Raw genomic sequence first — 22,178 nt, 5'->3', positions numbered from 1 at the left:
ACAAGCCTAGCTATTCTCCAGCGTTTACTCGGTCAGATTTCTTTACTTAAAAAGCAAGTTTGTTTGAACTCTGTCAAGTATACTCAAGCTCAGGGTATGGCTTGATTGCCAGGTTCACAAATCTTTCCCATCAGAAATCGACTGGGTAAAGCTTAGAAAGAGCTACATCTGCCTAATCAAAGTTGCTATAGACTTTTCTATCAGTTGAAAATTAAAAGACTTTCCCATCGACTGAAACAATCCTCTGCAAATCTTATACTACTATTTCTTGTGAAGACAGGGCCCAGCTCAACCTTGATCGGACTTACCATTAAACCAAATACTCAAATTGTATTTTCATCATTTTAATCATTTGCAAATGGTGGGATTATAGTTATACTGCAACCTGTCCTGCAATGTTTCTGGAGTGGTTTATACTGCAACCTGAATTTAAGTCAATGAAACTCAGAAATGGTAGTGAAAGAAACTGAACTTTCTATTGCCTCATCAATGGCTCTACACAAGGCAAAGAATTCCCTGCTGTATTCTACAACTATCCTTGATGTTATAACACTAAAAACCCCCTGCTTCTATTGTAACATTTCCCCTTTCACCCATTGCACAAAGCCTCACAGCTATTCCATACCAACTACAACACAATATATACAAACCTCACAGAGAGGTAGATAGATTGCAATAATTGTTAAAACAATGCAACTTCTAAATTGAAAAAAAAAAAAAACTTAATTAGTCAAGCCTATCTCTCCCTCTTCCAGTCCATTGGCATTAGTTTACGCAACTTATGTTGACTGTTGCAAGGCTTATCAAAAACAGTTGCCGGTGGATGCATCATACACGGTGGCTTTACTACATTGGCAGTAGAATGTCTTATTTCCATAACTGAGTCTCTTAATGACTTGCCAGGCGATGATCTACTTGATCTAGGAGTAGACCAAGTTATTGGTCCTTTTTTAACACCATTGATAAGACTGAGACCCTTCTTATTTTCAACTACAGAGAGCTTAGGCCTTTTTGAGGGAATTATTTGGTCCACATCACTTCTCAACAGTTTGTCAGATCCCAATACTGAAGGTGTTGCATATATTTCCTCCGGTTTCTCAATTGATTTTGTCTTGCGAGCTTTCATGGCCTTTTGCGAAGGCTTCTTCGGCCACCTTGTAATCCTATCTGGGTTTTGCCTTGAGGATTTAGTTGCAATGTCATACAACGTTTGAGCAGCAGCCAATACTCTTGGACAATGCCCAACTATCACCAACCAAAAAACCAAAATTAAGACCTGACAGACGAAACAGACATTTGAAATGGCAATAAATTTGCCTATATTCCTATACGAGAATGATAACTACAAATCTCACACCACATGCAGGATGCAGCACATAGCCCAGATTTCAAACTAATGCTACTTGGTCCTAAGAATCTAAGACTGGATAGCCAGAACTAGGATAAGTTCCCTGACTTCCACTTTGAAAGATTTCTATCATTCAGTTCTTTTTCCAAATAAAAAAAAAAAAAGAAGGGAGAGGGGGCATGCTGGTCCAGGGGAGCTGGGGCTGGCAGAATTTCTAAGAAGAATCATGTCAAAAAATAAGATACACTATGAAAAACAAGTATAAGACTCCTTCAAAAGAGATCAGCATATCCCTTAGCAAACATATCAACTACTAAACAAGAATAAGACTGCATTTTCTCTTTAGTGTGTATTACAAGATAAAAAAAGGAAGAAGAGAACTCTAGGCAATAGCAAACCATACCATTCCATTGATCTGCCAGCCCAAGTCCAGATTCTGCAATTCCAAGAAAAGACAAAGCCCTTATTAACCCAAAAAGGAGAGAGAGAGAGAAAGACCATGAAGTAGCCCTACAAAAAGTTCTTACCTTGAGGAACATTAAAAGCCTCAGTAAAAGTTGCAAGAGATGATGAACCCTGCTCACAGAAACGAAGATTACCAGTGGACGAGGCAATTCCACCTCCCGAATTACCAAACTTTGAACCCGATGGAATTAGGCTCGGATCATAAGCAAGTGACTCCAAGTCGGTAAAACAACCAGTTGCAATCCCAGGCAAACTGGAAGTGTTTGGTATCTTTACCCATCGGCCTTGGCATGTGCTCTTATTTGATAAAAGCTTAACTGCATCAGAATTGGTTCTACAGTGCCCATTAAAAGTATGTGACCAGGGAAATGGTGGCAAGCTAGCTCGACGGGGTACTTGCTTGCCTGAACGTGTATCAGAATTGTTCCTTGTGGATGAAGAAGGCTTGGTTGCATCAAGAAGTAAAGAGTCCAGATCTTTTGGTGGAGGCAATGCCAAGCGCTCCAGAATTTCTTTGGCCTGACACAACTGAAAATCTGGTGGGCTGGCAGGCATTTCAGGCTTGTCACATGAATCCTGGGTCTTTGAAACAAGATAAAGTACGCAGTTAATCACTAACTTGTCCAGCATCTATCAGGAATTTAAAACAAAATTCAAAAAGGCCTTTTCAGTTAAGCCTAATACTTCAAGCCATGAGAGGTTGATAACAAGGTGTCATATGCATGCACAGCTATCAATAGGGCCAGTAAATAACTTCATAGCATGGAATGTTCCTAGTCAAATGACCTTGACATGTTGAAAAGTTGCAAAACTACAGAAAAATTTAAAGGGAAAAAAAAATTGCTAAAGGCTACTGCCAATAGGGAGAAAGCATTCTATTTAACTAGTATTTGTTCTCACATGTGTTATATGTGAATACCTTTTTTATTTATTTTATTAAAAACAATAATTGTACATAAAATACAAATATTTGTAAAGTGTAAATTTGAAGAATAAATAATTGAAATTTTGTAATATGAATATATAAATTATTCAGTAGTATTAGAATTAAAATTTTTTTACGAAAATCATCCACTATAATTAGAATTCTTATTTACAAAATAGACAAATCTTATTAATATTTATAATAAAACGTCAATGATAGTTATTTGATGCCATAAGAATTCTTATTTACAAATTGGATAAATCTTATTAATAATTATAATAAAAAATATTTAAAATGACAATTTAGAAATATAATGAGTAAAAATGTCGTCAATCAAAAAATCTTCTAACATCCGTACATTTATGTATATTATAGATTATAGATATCAATAGGAATCAAAATTTTTACTTCATTTATAGTTGCTTTCCAGGATCAAGCACATTAGTTTTTTGCTCAAAACACACCTTGTTGCATGCTGATGGATCTGTAGAACAGGTGTCTTCTTTATCACCATTAATGCAACTTGCTGCTAAAGAAACAGAGCTCGGTGGGTATATGGGCATTTTCTTGTGGGAAGAATTGTCTATATCTGTAAAACTTTGGGACTGAACCCTTCGAAGAGGAAGAAGGGAGCATGCCTTCTTAACTGACTGCAGAAAATTTTCAGTTGTGTTAGATGCTTTCTTTCCCTTCTCTCGGCCTAAACTGGGGCACTCGTAAGTGCCATCAAGGAGTTCATTTAATGATAAATCCTCCACAAGCTTGGTGACGTCATGAATATCTGACTTCAGACCACATAATCCTGACATTGATGCCCAAAGGTGAATGATGTAAGAAACTGAAACATATGACCAGTAGCTAACTTTAAACTAAAAAAATAGATAATATTTGCACAGCCGATTACCAACCAATTGGTGAGACTCTTTTTGCACATTTGAACCCAAATACTTTGACAAACATTTTGCACTTATATGCTTAACATAGCATAATACAATAAAAATACATGTAGGTTAACAATGCCTATTTTTGGTAACAATGACATACCAAGGAAGTTGCTTCCTCCAGAAGCCACACTAAAGCTCGCCAAACCAGCCTTCATGGAGAAAGAATCAAATTTCGGCTTCATAGGAACTTTGAAACTTCTCCTGTCACCTCGCTTGCCACTAAAACTGTTCTTTTGCCTTGACATTTGAGTTTTATCTGGAATGTATGTTACAAAAAGGAGAAAATAGACAATCAGAATAATCTCCAGATCACAATGATAATCCAGATTCTGCTTTAAAATTTCAATTTCTAATTTTGTCTTCTTCAGTATATGACATGCACGAAAATCTTCCTCCTTTAATTGATTGTGCAGTCCATTTAAACCAGTCCAACAAATATTTGCCACAAGTGTTAAGTATCATAATCATCCTCATTACAAACTAACAATAACAACAAAATTATCAAGTAAATTAGTCTGTTCACAATTGAGTGGCCAAGTTGGAGCCCAAAAAAGAAGAACACATGCAAGTTTTTGACTAGTACCTAAGCAATAAAGCAAACTTATGTATGAGCAGGACAGAGACCAATCCAACAGAGCAATTAATTCCACAAGAATCATTCAAGAAGTTGATTCATCAAAATATAGGATTCCAATAGAATGTTGAGTTAAAGTTAATGACCATAATTAGACATCAGACTTTACTCAATAATTCAAAAAGTAGCAAAGGATATTATTTCAGTAATATCACTAACAGCGATAGAAATCTTTTGTTTACGTCTGGCTTTCCTTTTATCACCTCATAGATAATATAAAGGGTGATTATCCCAATAAGACCCCACAACAAGTGGGGACCTTTATGACTTGAATTGATGCACTTATACTTGTTGACTCAAGGTTTTTACAATTTTAACTAAATAAAGCTCTCGCATTGTAAAAACATGCATCATTCAAATTTAAAATCTAACAACAAAATTCTAAAGATGCCTTGCAAACTTTAAAGAGGAGAGCTAAATTTTCTAAGTATCAGGTGGTTTAAAGCATTTTGTCAGATCTAAGTGAAAGAACACCTATTTAAGTGAAACAAGATTAATCAATTTAAACATGGTTTCTTAAAACTTTCCCCTGTTTCCCACAAAATGTTGGAGGTCATCAAAAAAATTATGTGAGATACACACACACACCCCTATATAGGGGGGGAAAAGGATACTTGCCAATACTGCAATTTCAAACTAAATAACATTTTTCACTATTCAAAACATTAGACGCTAAAGGCATACCAACAACCAAAAACTGCCACATAAATGAAACTAAACATGCAAAGAAAGAGCATAAGAAATTAGCAAAGCCAGACAAGCTCCATCAACTTAACCATAACAAGACTTTCAGGGGACAAAGACGTTTTCAATGATCTGACATTTAAGTAGACTGACATAAATCTACATTAAATTAATATACTATTTCCAAACAGGCGAAGAAAAAGTACAACCTGGAACGTTACATTTTGTAGAATAAGACCCTAGCTTATCAGTTATATCCTTTACGTCATCAACTCCAGCTGAACTCACACTATCTTCTAGTTGAGCAACACGTGCTCTCTTAGAACATCCACTACTACTTCTTGGCATTTTTCCGGCTTTCCTTTGTGCATTAACAACATCAGGAGCAGGGTTTGGTAAGTGGCGACTGGTGCCCCTGTAATCGTGTTGTTCATACAATTCTTCAGCCTGACAGCTGGGCAACTGACTAGCATGCTTACAAAGTTCAGCATCAGGAATCTTACTCCATGACACCGACTCTAATGCATTAACAACGCCAGTCTCATCTGCAAAATCTGATTTTGTTAGAACATATGTCAAAGATGAATTGCAGTATAAAAGATTACACACTATTGCCCTACAAACTGAGAATAGAAAAGTTGGGATATCATTCCAATCATATAAACTGTATGAACAAACAACAAACACCAAAACAATTATTAAAGGGCACAGGAAAAAGTGACAAAGTATTGCAGCACGGGTACAACATTCTAAAATTGGCAGCAGGATTTCCAGCACGTAAACAATCACTATGTATTATCACAATCCGTTATCTTTGCTAAAAGAATAACAGAATAACAATTTCCGCAGGAGTAAGATAAGGGGAATTCTCCTCTGCCATCTGTAGAAAGCTTTATTATACTACAACCCATTTCTTAAAAAACTAGAACAGCCAACTTTCCACTGTTCCGTATAACCTATGAACTATTCTCCACTATAACTACCAAAAGAAAAGATTAAAAAGAATTAAAAATAACTCACGGCTTCTCCTCATTTTCCAGTTTTGCTTCCTTTTTTAGTTGAATTTTTTATCCTCTACTCAAAAAATTGATTTTGCTTTCCTTCCTTTAATAAATTACAGAAGCAAAACAAAAAAATTACTCCATTTCTCTTATAATAAGAAAGAAATTAAAGCAAAAAAATAAAACCCATCTGAGATTGAAAGAAAAGAAGTTAAAAGATGGACCTTTATGTCTAAGAGAAGTGGTGCAACAGTCAATCGAAGAATTAAGAAGCGGCTTACAATCTTCAGTAACCCTAGCCCCTCTTCCAAACCCTTCAGATCCCATAAGCTTCGGAACATCCACCGGATAATTCAACTCCACTGCATCCATCCAAACCCCACCACCCCAACCAAAAGAAAAAGAAAGAACTTATCGCTCGATCCAAAAAAAATAAAAAGACGCCCAAAAGCGACGGCGTTTCAAGTGAGGTAATCAGAGAGGTACAATCGGTCAAAAGGGTTGAAAACGACGACGTAGGAGGAAGAAAAAGGGGAGGAGAAGGGAGGTGCAGGGAGGAAAGTGGAAGGGAAAGAAGTGCTTGGGAGACGGCAGCATGGTTGCGGCTGAAATGGAGAGTGTGAGGAGAGGGGAGGTTGGAAATTTTAGGGCAAAAAGCGAATGAAAGTGAGAATGAGAAGTATTTATAGTTTTCGGGAAAAGGTCAGGTTTTTTGGTCTCCGTTTTAGAAAAATCGCCCGTCGGTTGAGGGCCTTTGGGGCATATTCCGGTGAGGTCATCACCACGCTGACATCTTTATTCTTCTCTCAATGTCTTGACGTGGCATTATCCATTCGCTAATGGTCATCCGATGAGGGCCAGGACAAAAGTGTTCCATCCAAAACCCAATAGAGACGCAACACGTCTCTTGTCAAGTCTCTAGTTGACTTCCGATTTTACGTTAATGACCTTCTTAACTAGGGTTGGTGACAAGCCGGGCTTGTGGAACTGTGTGAGAGTAGAACAACTCAGTTTGCGCGTTTTGTCCTGATATTACAACTATACCCCCCGGAAAAGAAATCTAACTCCCCCGTGACATTTTGAATTTTTCAGTTAACAAATCAGTATTTACTTTTGGTAAGGGGCCCTTCCATAAATAAATGAAAACTTAAACTTTGGTTTAGGGGCAAAAGTCTTCTGTGGATCTTATAATAATACTGCTATTATTAGTTAGATAATTAAAATCAAATCATTAAAGAATGTTATCTTTATCTTAAAACTCTTTTGGTATTTTCTTTTGGATAATTTTGATATTTAACAAAAACACAAAGAATTACCTATTTACCACTATTTTCCAATTATTTTATGGAATTAAAACAATGAAAAAGGTAAAAATATAAAGGATTTAACAGCTTCCTTTTGTCTGTTATTGTTTACTACTTTCAAACCCAAAGAAAAAAAAAACAGTAGGAATTTGGTGACAGGATTTTCCCTCTGTTTATAATAAATTTGTTTTTAAATATGTGTTAGGTTAAAATTCAACTTCTAATAAAGTTATTGTGTAGAAATATTATGTGTTTCTTTTTTTTTAATTGATTTATTTTATTCATTTACTTTACTACGTAGATAAAATGAGATTATCTTAATATATATTATTAGTGTAATATAAAATGTGATTAAGGGTTTTAGTTAATGATATCAGACAAATTTGATATGAATAGACACATGTCTTTAATATTTTTTTTTAATTCATGGATAGGTAAATGGTTTATTGTTATTTTTTATCTTCTTGGTTTATTGTTATTTTTTATCTTCTTACTTTGCATGATTTGAAAATGTTTCATTTTTTATATTTTATGATTTATTTTTTAATTTTTTTTAAATAAATGAATAACAAAACAACAAAATTTAAATAGCAAAAATATATAATAAATACAATTTTAGCCAATAATTGTAAATTGAAATTGTAATTAAAGTTACCTCGGGCTCGGGACATCTAATGTGTGGTTGGCATGTTACTTGTTTGAACAAAAGTTGAATGAGTAATTATGACTTATAAAGCTTAACCAAACTTGGTGAATTATTTTACACTCGACACTTTTCTTATTTTTCACAACAGCATCATCAACCATGGAGGAATCTACCCCCCACCAGTTTTAAATTTTTTACTATGGGTAAATGCCACTTCTTCATCATTTTACTCACGGTAATAATTCAAATTTACCATTTTTTTTTTACGGTGATAATTGAAATTTTCCGTCAAATTTTGAATAAGTATGATTTTATACTGTACTTTTTTTAATTTGATTAAAAAATAATAAAAATTAACAATAAAAAAATTTATAAACAGTGGAAAAAGAGGAGATGACTGGCTGGAATCAATCCTTAGTGCATAGTGCACACCATTAACAAAAGATATGGGAAGATATCTCTTCGATTATTTGTATGGCAATCACTCATCATCAAGTCATTATTACAACAACTTATGTTTTTTTTTTCCCCTTAAAGAAAAAAAATCTGTTGACATACAGGAACACTACGCACGTGCAGGCAGCGTGCTCTCCTTAAACCGCAGATAGGGTTCCAAAAAGAAAAAAAAAATGGGTTATAAAATGACCTTTTAAAGGACTCTTTCACAAGGGTCCTCTCTTCTCTTCAGAGAAACCTCCAATAAACTCCTCCTCGAACTCCGTCAAAGCCAAAAGAAACCCATTCCTCTGGATAAGGACTTGAGGAGAATCCCTTGTTTTTAGTTCGATAGAATTGTTTGGTGGGTATTTCTTGGTTTTCTTTTGGATGGATGAGAATTTGCTTGATGATATCATAAGGAGGCTGGTGGAGGCCAAGAACGGGAGGACCACCAAGCAAGTTCAGTTGACGGAGGCTGAGATAAAGCAGCTTTGTGTTGCCTCCAAAGAGATCTTTCTTAGTCAGCCTAATCTTCTCGAGCTTGAAGCTCCTATTAAGATTTGTGGTAATAGTTAGTAGCATAAAGTTTATTTTTTTTGTCTGTTTACTCGGTAGATATAAATTTATATAATTTAGTGTTGTTTTCCTTTGGGGTATTTTTCATTGCTTTCTTTGGGGGTAGTTTTAGTTGTTTGTATTTGTTGAAAGTGTTAATCTTGAACATCTAAGGATGCAAGAATTTGCAAATTTATACCAAAATTTCTCACTTCTGTTTGTAATAGAGTTATTGAGCTGAAAGGTAAAAGATGCTATTGACTTGGTGGACAGAATAGACAAACAGAAATAAAAAAAGGAAGAGTGTGGAGAGCAGTAAAAATATAGTGTAAAGGGTTTTTAAGGTAGATAGTTAATGAATTGTTATTGGCTTGGCATGAAGTTAGATAGTTGATTTATCTCTGGAACATCTGATAAGATTGGAATGAAAAGTAAGATGCTTAATTGGTTTTATCACCAGGTGCGAGGAAATCACCCAAGTGCCTAGTTTGGTAGCCTAGATTTACCAAATGTGAGATTTGCATTTAATTATATACAGTTTTTGCCTAAAGTTTAATCTCACGCATATATGGTATATCGCAATAATATAACTCTTGGTTGTTGCGTTGTAAGCAGCTTTATTGGGTGAATTTTGTGTAAAAGATCTATAGATTGTGCACATCACTTGGCTCAACTATGTTATAGCTAGTTGTATGTCCCATGCTTTATCCATATGACGTAATGAGATGATATTTAGACTTTCAGAAGTGATTGGGTGTATTATTTACCAATTAGGGTGTTTATGATCCCAATTTTTGTTATTGAACATTGGTATTTGCTGTCCGGTGGACATGGGACAACTTTTTGGTACCAAGGGTCTCAATTTGGAATGTTGTTGACCTTTGGTCCTATCGGCAAGGAAAAGTAATTGTATGCCCCACGTGGTGGGAAATTATAAAAGCATTTCTAAAAAGTCTTGTCTTCATCGTGATATTGAAGGAAAGTTCGAACTTCATACTATGAAGAGTTATGCTTTTGTGGACTGATGGTATCATACAAAGGTCCTAGAATTGCTAGTGTCGTGTTGATCTTTAGGTGGAAGTGTGGAGCTAGAAATGTCTTCGTGTCTGGTTGAAGTTAAAATAACACTTGAAAGCTGCACTATTCGGTTTATTACTAGTTCCTTTACATCCTTCTATAAAGCTGGACTTTCTCCGTCTTGTCTCTTCCTTTCTTCTCTTAGTCTTTATGTTTTTGTGTGTGTTGGGGTGGCGGTGCGGTGTCTAGTAAGTTTGTTGCCATCAGTAAAATATATGACGTAAGGGTTCATCAGAGTTTGTGGTGGCTTTTTGTGGGCGTTCAAGCGTTAAAGAGTGTTGCAGAAGCTATTGGGCCTTAAATGAGCTTTTTCTGGTCTTCTTAGTTGCCTATGGGATCGCAGTTTCAGTTATTTAAGGCCTTTTAATTGGTCCTTAAGGTCTCTGGCAACTTTTTGGCACTCAAGGGGCTTAGACGTCTCCAAGTTGAGTTTATTTTATGTTTAATACCAAACTAACTTGACCTTCATTCACTATATCACAGACATGCATCAATGTGCTTGTGCTGGCTTGCATTGATATAATTCAATTCCTGTTGGTTTAGCAAGTTTTAGCTAATTGAGAATGTAATAATTCTGCTTTTCCTTTTATATTATTTTGGCAGGAGATGTTCATGGTCAATTTTCAGATCTTCTACGCTTGTTTGAGTATGGTGGATACCCTCCTGCAGCAAACTATTTATTCCTAGGTGACTATGTTGATCGTGGAAAGCAGAGCATTGAGACAATTTGTCTTCTCCTGGCATACAAAATCAAATACAAAGAGAATTTTTTTCTCCTTAGAGGCAACCATGAATGTGCGTCAATCAACCGTATATATGGGTTCTATGATGAGTGCAAGAGAAGGTTTAGTGTGCGTGTCTGGAAGATATTTACAGACTGCTTTAATTGCCTGCCTGTTGCTGCTCTAATCGATGAGAAGATCCTTTGCATGCATGGTGGATTATCTCCTGATTTGAAAAACTTGGATCAGATCCGGAGCATTGCTCGCCCTGTTGATGTGCCAGATCAGGGCCTTCTCTGTGATCTTCTATGGGCTGATCCTGATAAAGATGTTGAAGGCTGGGGAGAGAATGATAGAGGTGTTTCATATACATTTGGGGCTGATAAGGTTTCTGAATTCCTTCAGAAACATGACCTTGATCTTGTTTGCCGAGCTCACCAGGTACTGTCATTTGCATAACCTTCATAATTGGCTTGCAGCGTACGTATGCGGAAGCTTTCACATTTCTTTTGCTGAATTTGCATTACTTGATGGTATAATAGGCAATTTGGAAACTTTTTAGTACATCATTATAGATGATCTCTTTGTATGTCAGCAGATGCACTTCTATTTATGTTCCTGAAACCTTCCTGTTACTGCCAGGATAATAATCTGGGCGCACTGAATAAATTCTAGTAAATAACTTTTGTATCTTGCCAAAATAGACACATGAGCATCCATGTATTACTTTCTCAGTGACTTGTGAATTTTTCTTCGTCTCATTTTTTATGTTTTTATGTTTCATTCAGGTTGTAGAAGATGGTTATGAGTTCTTTGCAAAGCGGCAACTGGTGACCATATTTTCTGCACCAAACTACTGTGGTGAATTTGACAATGCAGGCGCCATGATGAGTGTGGACGATACTTTAACATGTTCTTTTCAGATCCTTAAATCTTCAGAGAAGAAAGGAAAGTTTGGATTCACCAACAATGCATTAAGACCCGGAACTCCACCTCACAAGGTATGAAACCTTGGTTACTGTGAACTGATAAATTGACCTTTCAGACAGGTGTAAACCGTCTATTAAGGCAATGCATTCTGCAGGCTTGTGACATTTTTTATCCTGACACCATTGTATTAATACATGAGATTAATATGATGAAAAGTCTATTATTTTGACTTCCCTTGGACATTAAAATTAGGGTGAGCAGTTCCATGTTATGATATTCATTGCATCAGATATAAAATTGAGTCACCTGAGGATATGTATAATTGCATCCAGCTGTTTCTGGGCAGTGGATCAATTATTTTGGCCCTTTGAAGAAACATGCCACTGAGAGAAACAGATTCAACCATTTACTATCAAGTATTTTGGCCCTATGAAGAAACATGCCACTGAGAGAGACAGATTCAACCATTTACTATCAAGATTTTCTTTGCAATCGATAACTGCTTTCTCAATGCCTTATAAATCCCCTTTGCTTACCCAGTTTTTGTAGTTTTGTAAAACACTCCCTTCCCCAGCTTCACTTTTTTTGGTGATGGAAGTTTAGTTTCTAACTAGATTGTCCATTTTTGAGAAAATCTTTTCTTCTCAGTTTGATTCATTGTAATTGGATGCAAGTGTTTCTTTCCTAATGTATGTTGTTTTAGTTTTTGTGGTGCTAAACAAGTTTTGCCCGTTCACCTCCTCTCTTTCAGGGTGGGAAGGGCTGATTAAGATTGCGTGCGTTGGTGTTCATAAAGTCCAAAGTGCATAACTAAGGGGTCGATCTGTTCTCTACCTCATGTCTACTCGGTGTTCTGTTGAATCAAACTATATGCCTGCCTTGGCTTGATCATGTTTTAGTGCAAAGGGAGAAATTGAAGGTGAAGTTATTGGAATGGCGTAAGAGAAGAGCTGAGGCACCCAGTTATCAGTTGGAACTCGGGATTTTGTTTTTCATATGTAAAATGGAATTCTGACTTCAGTATGTTGAATTTCAGTTGGTGTAGGTACACAATTTTCATTTCATATCATAACTTTCACCATCTGTTGCTTTGGTTGGGGTAGTTGTTCCATCCTAACGAATACAAAAACCAAAAAAAGAAAAAAGAATTGTGATGAACAAGGGTGGCTCTTCTTGTTGGTTGATTTTCTATTGAGATTTTGATGAATTGGCTTTAACCAACTCATATAATCAAAACTATCGATATAGCTTTTCATTACATGCACGCAGCATGCATTAATACAGTGACATGCGTTAACAAGAGTGAAATTGATGCTCATCCGGCCTCATTTGTTTGATCATATCAGCAACACTCTCGCATGTTTCGTCCAGCAGAACCTTGACCTCGAAATAGTTGGCAGCCAGGAGAAGATCTTAGGATGCTGACAACTCAATCTTGTAGAAGCCGTCTTTCCAGTCAGCTGCTTGTTTGTTTTTGTGCTTGGTGTGGTGAACACTTTTCTTGCACCATTCCTAGAGCCTCTCGCCAAGGTCTTGCTGTCCACGTTCCTTGCTGGGAGCACACCAGGGTCGCCATTGATCAATTCAGATAGCACGGCAATGTCCTCTTCCAGGTCGAAGATTCTTATATCGGAGCTCTTCAGCTTCAAAACCCTATGACTGTTGGGCTTGAAGAGGGGTTCGGGACCGGACTCCTTGAAGAACCAATTTCTATAATTTGGGTCCAGCTCAATCTTATTTATCTATAATTTATTTATAATATATTAATTTTAAAGTTTAAATTTTTAAATGCTTAGAATTTATAATATATTGATTTTAAAATTTAGAATTTTTAATAATACTCTAAATATATTTAAAATCCAATAAAAAATTTATAACATATTGATTTTAAATTTCAGAATTTTTTAAAATCTATAATTAAAAGGTCAAAGAGTTTGATTAGTCCATCACTTTTACCCCAAAGAAAAAAACATTGGTAAAAAAAGAATACCCAAGAAACAAAAAAATTAAAAATAGAGCTATTTAAATTACAATCACATTTATCTACATATATTAAAAATATGGAAAAGCTATCAAAGATATCGACTTTAGTTTTAAAAAAACATGATTAATGTTTTCAATGACTCTTTTTGAGGTGAATCAAGTTCAATAGTTAATATTAATTTATTGTGGTATACCATAAAAACAAAGATTATTTATGTATGATTTTAAGACATTTAAATAAAAAATTATGATATTTAAAAATTAAAATGTCATTTAAAGATTCAAGTTTTATATTTATAAGTTAATGAAAAGGAATTAAAATTTATACAGAAGATAAAAATAAATAAATAAATATCATCATATGCATATATATATATATATATATATTATATTTTTTTTTTTTTTANTTTTTACAAAAAGGTAATGGAAGAGTATGGTTTACCTATTAGTATTACATAAAAGTATTTTGGTTGTTAAAACGTGTAGTAATAGTAAAAAAGGAATTGCAAGCTTGGATGATGTTGTCTAATTCACAAAGGTGGTGAAAACAGAAGTTTTAACATAAAGATAATCTTAAACTCATCGTTGTATTTTTGCTATATTTGCACGTGATCAAACTTATTACTACTGTAATTTATTTTTTTTTTACAGTTTACCCCGTACTTTTTTACAGACTGCCACGTTTAAATTGCCAGCTGTGTAACCTATAACCACTTCGAACGGTTTCCTTCCAACGCAAGCTACATTTGACATGAACGCACAGCGCCGACTTTCCGGCTGGATCTTCTCCTAAATTACCAACTATCCAGCTTCGGCATTTAGGTAATTAACGCCAAACAGAGCCCTATTTTCCAACCACAAAGGATACAAATTCAAAATCCCCTGAAATAAATTAAATTTCATTCAAAAAACTGTAGAAAAAGGGGACTCTACTCGAAACTTCGTATTCTTAATTGTTTTTCCCTCTTTACTCGACATCATAGGGGGAAAGGAAAAATAACGATGGTTCCACCAGCGGCGGCGACGGTGTCGGAATTGGGTCCGGGGCAACCATTATCGGCGTCAGTAGTGAATTCGTTTCGAGTGGCGGCAGTGGCGGAGCGATTGGCTACTCACACTCAGCCTGGTGGACAGCCTCAGAGCACGGAGTTCTTCAGCCTCTGCCTCTCTCTCGCCAGGCACCTTTCTTTTATAATATATCTCCGTTTCTGTTGTTCCATAAAAAGCTCCTCAACATCTGTACATTGCCATCTTTTGCTTCATTTTACTTTATTTTTTTGAAGGTTTTTGTTTGTGCTATTTTTTAGTGAAATTTGAGTAGAGTTTTAGCTATTTTGGTTATGAAATTGCGCCTTTTTTTGAACGAGTATGGCCAGTAAGAATACATTAAATTCTTATTTTAGCTCTGTTTTTTCCCCTTTAGTTTGCTTTAATTTTCCATGTACGTACTTTAGGTTTGGAAAAAAAGATTCGATGATTAATTGAGTGAATTAATATTTGCTTGTGCATGCGAGTGTGTTTTCGCATTAGGGTTTGTCAACTCTGCAAGAAGAGTGGTGATATGGAGAATTCTAAGCGGTGAATGCTTTTATTGTGTTCAAATTTTGAAAATGGAAGTTACTTTTGCATGTGTAAGCTGTTGCCATTTTGTTTTGAATAAGCTTTGTATTTGAGTTCATGGTGTTTTTCACTTTTGTCTCTGCTTCTTGTTACATCGTCCAATATTATTTGAGTGCACTTGAACACTAATCGAGCTTATTATTATTCTTTATTTCATAATATATATAAATATATGACTGTATTTGCTTTCAAATGTACAGAGGCATTGATTTTGCGATTGCAAACAATGAGGTTCCTGCCAAAGTGCAAGAGTTACCTACATTGTTTAAACAGGTGCGGTTTCTGTTGCATTCTTTAGATGTTAACATCTAATCTTATTAATTAAGTATTGCTTCTTTTACTTGCAATAATTTTTTTTTTTTAAATATACTCCTTTCATCTCATAATAACTGTTTCCATATCAGCTAATGCATGGAATTTATAATATTATATTTTTGTCTATGCAAATAATCTGCATATTACATATCTATTTCTACTTTCTATGCTTTATAGATTTGCCAACGCAGAAATGACCTCTTCTTACAGGCAGCTATTATGGTGTTGATGATATCAGTAAAGGTACTTCTGAATACTTTCATCTATATTGATCTTTGTTGCTAGTTATGTCATCAGTCGAATCTTCAGCAGTACCTTAAATAATGGTTCACATATGTGCATGTGTTGCACATTGGCTGTTATTTTGATTCTTGAAGCTGATTCCTTTTATAGTTGTTATTGACCATTATATTTGGCTAAAAGATATATTAGAACTGATCCTCTGTATTTGATTTTTTTTTTTTCAAATACAAGATACCATGCTTGATTTATAACTTGTTTGGTTATAAATTTCGCTTTCTCAGAACTCTGGTGTGTCAAGTATCATAGTCTATTAAGATGTTCAAACTAATTCATTTTACTTCTGTTTATCTTTTATATTGCTCAGGCGTGTGTGCCTGCATTCCTGTGTGTGAATATAGTATCTATGGTTTAGTGGAAGATTATTTTACTTAATTTTTCCTTTCATAGTTTTTGCCATGTCTCTTAATTATGTCTTTTTATTTTTTAATGCTGAATCATCTATTAGTATTTATTAATGATTAGGTGTTTAAAACTGAAGTATATGCTTTTATAATCAACATCTTGATGACTTTGTTTGTACATGATAGAATGCCTGTAAGATGAGCTGGTTTTCGGATAAAGAGAGTCAAGAACTTTTTACTCTTGCCAGTGAGGTTTGATTCCTAAATAATGCCTTTCTTCTCTCTCTCTCTCTCTCACACACACACACCCTTCTTAGTTTTCTAAATTTGGCATGTGAGACCTTGTTAATGCTCTGAGGCCTGTGCCATTGCAGAGGTTTGATCCTCTGACCTTTGCCTGCATAACGACTGCTTTAAAAAGATAGTGGATACCAACTACATTAGACTCCCTTTATTGATGTGCAACCTTTTTTGTTGCTAATTGTAGTTTCTCTGTATATCTAGGTGGGCAGTTGCTTTTGCAGCTCAGGAGATATTAAAAATGGACTGAATGATTCAATTTCAACTGTTTTGGCAATTATGTCAAGGTAGAGGCTTTTATCTATTTATTTTTATTTGAAACAATGATGTTTCCATTTCCATGTTTAATCTTTTGTTCAAAATGATACTTGCCAAAAGATGTTGGACTTCTAGCTGGGACATCACAGAGAAATTATATTAATGTCAAACTCTAGTTTTTGCCATAATTGGTTTTTTATTTTATTTTATTTATTCCTGTCCAAGCAAGATAATGGAGATATGCCTGTTGATTTTGAAATGCCAGTTTATCACATACTTCAAAAATTCGAGTCAGATATCAATTATTGATGCTGACATGTTATTTCCTGAAACCCACATTTTCTATTCGGTTTTTTCATCCTCTCCCTTCTCATTACCATGAGCATGTCAGGTGCCAGCATTATTTTAGTAGTTATACAATAATGGTGTGTCATTGTTATCTGTTGAATCTATATGTGTTTAAATATCTCTTCACATATATGCATGTATGTTTGTGTATAAATATGTGCACAAATTTGAGGTGAAGAAGTGTCAGGTTGTCAATCTCATACAGTTTTATGTCTTGATTGTTGCACTTGTTTTAAAAATACCTCTTTACATTTGGATGCTGAAATGTTATACTTTTGCTGCTAATGCTAATGAATAATATGAAAATTCTTCGCCCTTATTTTCAGGTTCTATCCATTGATGAAGATGGGGCAGATACTCGCTTCTCTTGAAGCTAAGGTAGTTTCTTTTATAATTTAGATCTATTGTTATACTCATGTGAGCATGTGTTAATATTGATCTTTTGCATTGTAGCCTGGATATGGTGCACTTGTGATTGATTTCCATATATCGAAGAATGCAAAACATTCTCCTCTTGAGAAAATTGTAAGCACTTCTTTTTTGGTTTAAATATTGAGTTTTGTATTAAGGAATAATACTTTGAAAGAAAAGGGTTCCTTGGATACAGCCAGTTGTTGTTTTGCCGTTTTCAGTGTTTGTTGTTGCTTCAGTTCTTTTCCTTTGATTGCATGGAAATTGTCTTGCATCTCAATTTGTATTACTTTCTTCTGTTTCTCTTGCAGAGGTTATTTGTAGCTCAAAAAGATAACATAGAGACATCTGCTTGTATTATAAGTCCACAACAAGTGAAGTATGAATCATTTGTCTTTTACTTTTTCTCTTTGTTTAATGTGTCACAGATCATGTTAGATCTTTTCTGATCACTATTTGGTTTTTTAATTTATGCAGCTTTCTTTTAAATGGAAAGGGAGTGGACAGAAGAACCAATGTTTTAATGGTTTGTTTCTAGTTGATTATTTTATTTATTTATTATTTATGTGTAAGACTGCATATGATGCAAATTGTGTAATCAACGTATTACTCCTCTATTTCCTTTATTAGGACACTGGACCTCAGATGCCAACAAATGTGACTGCAATGTTGAAATATGGGACAAATCTTCTCCAAGCCGTGGGCCAGTTTTGGGGTATGACATGAACATGTCTTTTTTGTCTAAACATCCTAATTTTATTTCATGAGCTCACTGACAGACTAATTATTGAAAAAGGTCATTACATCATAGTGGTTGCCTTCATGAGTATGGAGTCATCACCTGACACTTCTGTGCTATCTGATTATGTTCAGTCTGGTGATGTTGCGCCAGATTCAGGTATGCATGAAGATAAATAATAGTGAAGAAATATTCTGTTTATCCTGATGATGATCTCATCCTATTATATGGAGTTCCAAATTGTTGTTAATTTTTGCTCTTTTCTTTTCGTATAGAAGATTCTGATATAATTGAAGGGCCATCAAGGATATCACTCAAGTGTCCCATAAGGTATGCCATGATACTTTTTTTGTCATGCTAGATTTTCTCTTCATGCAATTGCATATGAATAATATTACTCAAGCATTATTTCAAATTAAAATTTTTATAATTGGATTATTGATTATAACTGAAATTGTAGAAACATTAGCACACAATATGCAAATTTATCACAACACGCCCTTAATGTTATTTTTTTATTACATGGTATTATTTTTTGCAAATATAAACAATATAAAGGCAAGGGTTAACAGGTGCACATGACTTTTGACTAATGCCCTGTTTTATGTAAAATTAGAACACACTTGAAATGAGGCTTGTCACATGTCTTCTGCCTTTATTTTGCATTCACGTAATTATATCGTACCATTTTTCTGTGCTCCTGAAATTTTGAGTAGACAATGCATTCAATTAATCAGTTTTATTCTTTCTTCTTTATTCTGTTTTATTCTAATGTTCTAATATTATTTTTTGAGTGCTTTGCAATATTTTATTCTTGAGTTTTTCAATGTCTTATAAATGGTTTATGACATTTATTTTTCTTGACGACTAAGAGTTTCTAGTTCATCTTGACATTATACTTCCATTTATGTTTTGAAGTTCTGTTGATTGACTCTCTCTTGACTTCCACAGCCGAATACGCATCAAAACTCCTGTCAAAGGGCATGCATGTAAGCACCTACAGGTGAGTGTTTCTTAAGGTGTTTTCACATTAATCAAGATGTCATACCTATTGAAGGAAAACAGTACTTGCCTTAACTTACATTATTGTGTCAGTAAGTGCTGAATCCCTTGTGGTGAATGTTAATTTCTCTAAAACTTTTGCTTTGATTCCTTTATGTGCCAACTTTTATCATTATAGTTGGTGCATTATGTGCTTTGACACGGGGTATGGGTTCTGCAATGTTTCTGAGGTTCTGTTTGCATAGATGGTTTAGTTCCTCTAAAACTTTTATCATTATAGATGGATGGTTTTAAGATTTTTTGATTGCATTTTGAAAAGCCTGATTCAAAATCTATACTTGCAATATGAAATTGGTATTGTAATCTTGGGTCAGAAATTTGGCAAGATTATTTTTTGAGAAGGAACTCACAGGATTTCTACGTTTCTATAATAGATGAATTTGATACACAAGTGAGTAATTCATGGAATGTTTTCTTACTTGTAATATCATGCTGCTTTCACACGCGAATCTGTCTCTTCTAGTTCCTGATGTTTATATTTCTTCTTTGATTTTTATTTGCTGTAGTGCTTTGATTTTAATAACTATGTTGACATAAACTCTAGAAGACCATCCTGGCGCTGCCCGCATTGCAACCAGCATGTATGCTACACTGACATCCGTATTGATCAAAATATGGTTAAGGCAAGTTGCTTACGAGTTATGTTTGCCTTTCTGATATCTTCTTGTTTGATTTCTATTAAATGTATGGTTTGTCCTCAGGTGCTGAAAGAGGTGGCAGAGGATGTCTCTGATGTGATTATCTCTTCAGATGGATCATGGAAAGCTGTGTTGGAAAATGATGACAACGTAGATGAGTTGCATGATAAGATCCTTCTTTGCCAGAAAGATGGGTCTGAGCAGCCAGAATCTGCTAAGGCTGTTCCTATGGTTTTGGACCTTACTGAGGATGACAATGAGGTGGATGCAATGGAAACTATTGAAATTGAAGACATGAAGCCTTCGGTGGCTAATCTTCTAAGTCAGTCTGCTACTCAAAATTTAACCACAACACCAGAATTGACTAATACAGTTGGAGTTAATCAAAATGTTGCTTCTCATATGGAGGATGATTTTTGGCCTGCATTTTACCTTAGTCAGGGGTCTGGCGCCTCCAGTGCTAGGACAGATGCCCAAGTTGGTGGCATATCTGAGTCTACCCCAAATTTTACAGTATCACCAGTGTTTTCTGATGCTATCTCTCCAGCACCCAATCGAGCTGAGGCTCGTGGTAATGCTAATCTTACAACCCTAGGGATTCAAAATCAATTTTCTGCTGCGAGTAATTTGCAGTTACAGCAGTCACATTTGATAAATTCGACGTCAAATCATGAATATGGAAGGTTACAGCACATACCCAGACATATAAACAGAACCCCAGTTGCAATTCAGGCCCTCCCAGCTACATCTCAGACACCAACACAACAACAGAGACCAAGAAATAGTCTAAGTACTTTGAGCTCAAATGGTTCCCCACTTCCTCAGGTCAACCTGTCCATGGCACCTTCCTTGAATGGTTTGAGTACAGTCTCCGGTGATGTGGATAGGCCACCGCAGTTTTCTAGATCCCCTGCAAATCCACATCAGGTGCCAGATATGGCTTAATCTTCATTTGATCATCATTCAATTGTTGTTATCGTTATGATGTGTTTGCTCTTGTTTATGCTCTCTTTCTAGGATTTCATGTTAATTTTTTGAGATAATCTTTTCAATGCAGAGTTGGAATCAGCAAGAACGATTATTTGTTCCTGGTCCGTCAGTTCAACAAGTTGCTGGTGTTGCAGCTTCAAGTCAACTCCCAGGTTCGTACAGAGCATCTTCTGGGCATCTTGGTGAACAACAGAACCTACAGCAGCAGCAACAACTGAATATGAGGTTGTCTCAACCCAGGGGCCCTTCTCCGGGCCTGATTCGGTCACCGTCACCTCTACTTCGGACACCGACTCAACAAGTAGCTGCACAAGTTGGGTTGGGCCACACAGCGAGCAACGTGAATAATAATCCTACCAGATTTGGGACTCCTACCCAGAGAGCTACCCAAATGACTAGACAGCCTCCAATGGTGCCAGTTCAAACTCAAACATCAAGAGCATCATCTTCTTATTCTGGAATTGTTGATGGGAGTAGGGCTTCAGCTGGGGAGCAGAGATTGAACATGGTAGGATTAGCACCTGCAGCTTTAAGAGCTGACACCTCATCTGACTTGGCATCAGAGCAGAATTGGCGACCTACGGGCCGAATGCGGGGAAGCCTCTCAGGTCGAGCGTATTCTGCAGCTCTTAGCCAGTTAATGATTCAACCCACCCAGTCAGCACAAGCTGCAAGGCCACAGACAAATTTGACCTCTCCGCCTAGTGTTTCACCTCACCTGCAGGCGCTTCTCGTGAATAGCAGGAATGCCTCTGTCCCGCAAATGCAAAATAATGCAATGACTGAAATCGGTGGCGTGAATGGTAGTTCTAATTTTCTGCCTGATAGGTCTAGTGGCATGCATTAGCGTTGACGTAGTGTTGTAAAGAGAAATGATGAATATGATGATGCTGTATATATAAATATTAATTATGTCCAATTTTGCGCATCACACGGTTATTGTACAGAATCTTCCCCAGTTGTAAAGTGGTTTCATTCAGTTTTTCCTGTACTTGGTTTTGCCATGTGTGGAGTGATAGCCTTATCGGCTTGATTTTAGCTTTTGTTATCTTGATTTCGTCATGTCTGCACATTTGTTGCGGTTTAGAATAGGGTGCAAGAGTTGCCAGATGGTTTCAACTCGAATTTAGCTTAGGAATTTGAATCTGAAATTTGGTCAGTTTGGGATCCTGATTTTGGGTAGCTGGGATTTCGATT

At 35.7% G+C, this 22,178-nt stretch overlaps 3 protein-coding genes across 4 annotated transcripts; 2 read left to right on the top strand and 1 right to left on the bottom strand.

The window, feature by feature from the left end:
- LOC18606599 lies at positions 452-6,687 on the bottom strand. Its single transcript, XM_018117789.1, has 7 exons — positions 6,226-6,687; positions 5,210-5,545; positions 3,783-3,938; positions 3,203-3,540; positions 1,876-2,395; positions 1,752-1,784; positions 452-1,245 (listed from the first exon to the last, which is right to left on the bottom strand). Exons 1-7 carry the CDS (start codon positions 6,371-6,373, stop codon positions 737-739), a joined length of 2,040 nt encoding a protein of 679 aa, XP_017973278.1. The 5' UTR covers positions 6,374-6,687; the 3' UTR covers positions 452-736.
- LOC18606598 (serine/threonine-protein phosphatase PP1) lies at positions 8,582-12,834 on the top strand. Its single transcript, XM_018117790.1, has 4 exons — positions 8,582-8,954; positions 10,625-11,184; positions 11,532-11,744; positions 12,425-12,834. The coding sequence occupies exons 1-4, from the start codon at positions 8,777-8,779 to the stop codon at positions 12,437-12,439; spliced, it is 966 nt and encodes a 321-aa protein (XP_017973279.1). The 5' UTR covers positions 8,582-8,776; the 3' UTR covers positions 12,440-12,834.
- LOC18606597 (E4 SUMO-protein ligase PIAL2) lies at positions 14,550-22,019 on the top strand. 2 transcript variants are annotated; one of them, XM_018117739.1, is made up of 16 exons: positions 14,550-14,834; positions 15,477-15,549; positions 15,769-15,834; positions 16,422-16,487; positions 16,740-16,822; positions 17,468-17,519; positions 17,595-17,666; positions 17,864-17,931; positions 18,030-18,078; positions 18,183-18,267; positions 18,349-18,450; positions 18,570-18,621; positions 19,243-19,294; positions 19,860-19,976; positions 20,055-20,918; positions 21,049-22,019. In XM_018117739.1, exons 1-16 carry the CDS (start codon positions 14,659-14,661, stop codon positions 21,826-21,828), a joined length of 2,757 nt encoding a protein of 918 aa, XP_017973228.1. In that variant the 5' UTR covers positions 14,550-14,658; the 3' UTR covers positions 21,829-22,019. The 2 variants fall into 2 exon arrangements, with proteins under 2 accessions (XP_017973228.1, XP_007040360.2); XM_007040298.2 differs by having other exon boundaries at positions 18,567-18,621.

This window comes from Theobroma cacao, chromosome 3, assembly GCF_000208745.1.
Source record: "Theobroma cacao cultivar B97-61/B2 chromosome 3, Criollo_cocoa_genome_V2, whole genome shotgun sequence".
In the NCBI taxonomy this organism is placed as follows: Eukaryota; Viridiplantae; Streptophyta; class Magnoliopsida; order Malvales; family Malvaceae; genus Theobroma; species Theobroma cacao.
The sequence above is the reverse complement of the archived record's forward strand: the minus strand, read 5'-3'. Positions and strand labels throughout refer to the sequence as shown.

What these genes read in the sequence shown, in the direction of transcription:
- LOC18606597 (XM_007040298.2), top strand. Translation starts at nt 14,659, where the DNA reads ATGGTTCCACCAGCGGCGGCGACGGTGTCGGAATTGGGTCCGGGGCAA. An exon ending in TGATGTTGCGCCAGATTCAG is followed by an intron (nt 18,451 to 18,566) that starts GTATGCATGAAG and finishes CTTTTCGTATAG; the next exon opens with AAGATTCTGATATAATTGAA. An exon ending in TTGATCAAAATATGGTTAAG is followed by an intron (nt 19,977 to 20,054) that starts GCAAGTTGCTTA and finishes GTTTGTCCTCAG; the next exon opens with GTGCTGAAAGAGGTGGCAGA.
- LOC18606599 (XM_018117789.1), bottom strand. Translation starts at nt 6,373, where the DNA reads ATGGATGCAGTGGAGTTGAATTATCCGGTGGATGTTCCGAAGCTTATG. An exon ending in TACAAAATGTAACGTTCCAG is followed by an intron (nt 3,939 to 5,209) that starts GTTGTACTTTTT and finishes CATACATTCCAG; the next exon opens with ATAAAACTCAAATGTCAAGG. An exon ending in TGGAGGAAGCAACTTCCTTG is followed by an intron (nt 3,541 to 3,782) that starts GTATGTCATTGT and finishes CATCAATGTCAG; the next exon opens with GATTATGTGGTCTGAAGTCA.
- LOC18606598 (XM_018117790.1), top strand. Translation starts at nt 8,777, where the DNA reads ATGGATGAGAATTTGCTTGATGATATCATAAGGAGGCTGGTGGAGGCC. An exon ending in AGCTCCTATTAAGATTTGTG is followed by an intron (nt 8,955 to 10,624) that starts GTAATAGTTAGT and finishes TTATTTTGGCAG; the next exon opens with GAGATGTTCATGGTCAATTT. An exon ending in TTGTTTGCCGAGCTCACCAG is followed by an intron (nt 11,185 to 11,531) that starts GTACTGTCATTT and finishes TGTTTCATTCAG; the next exon opens with GTTGTAGAAGATGGTTATGA.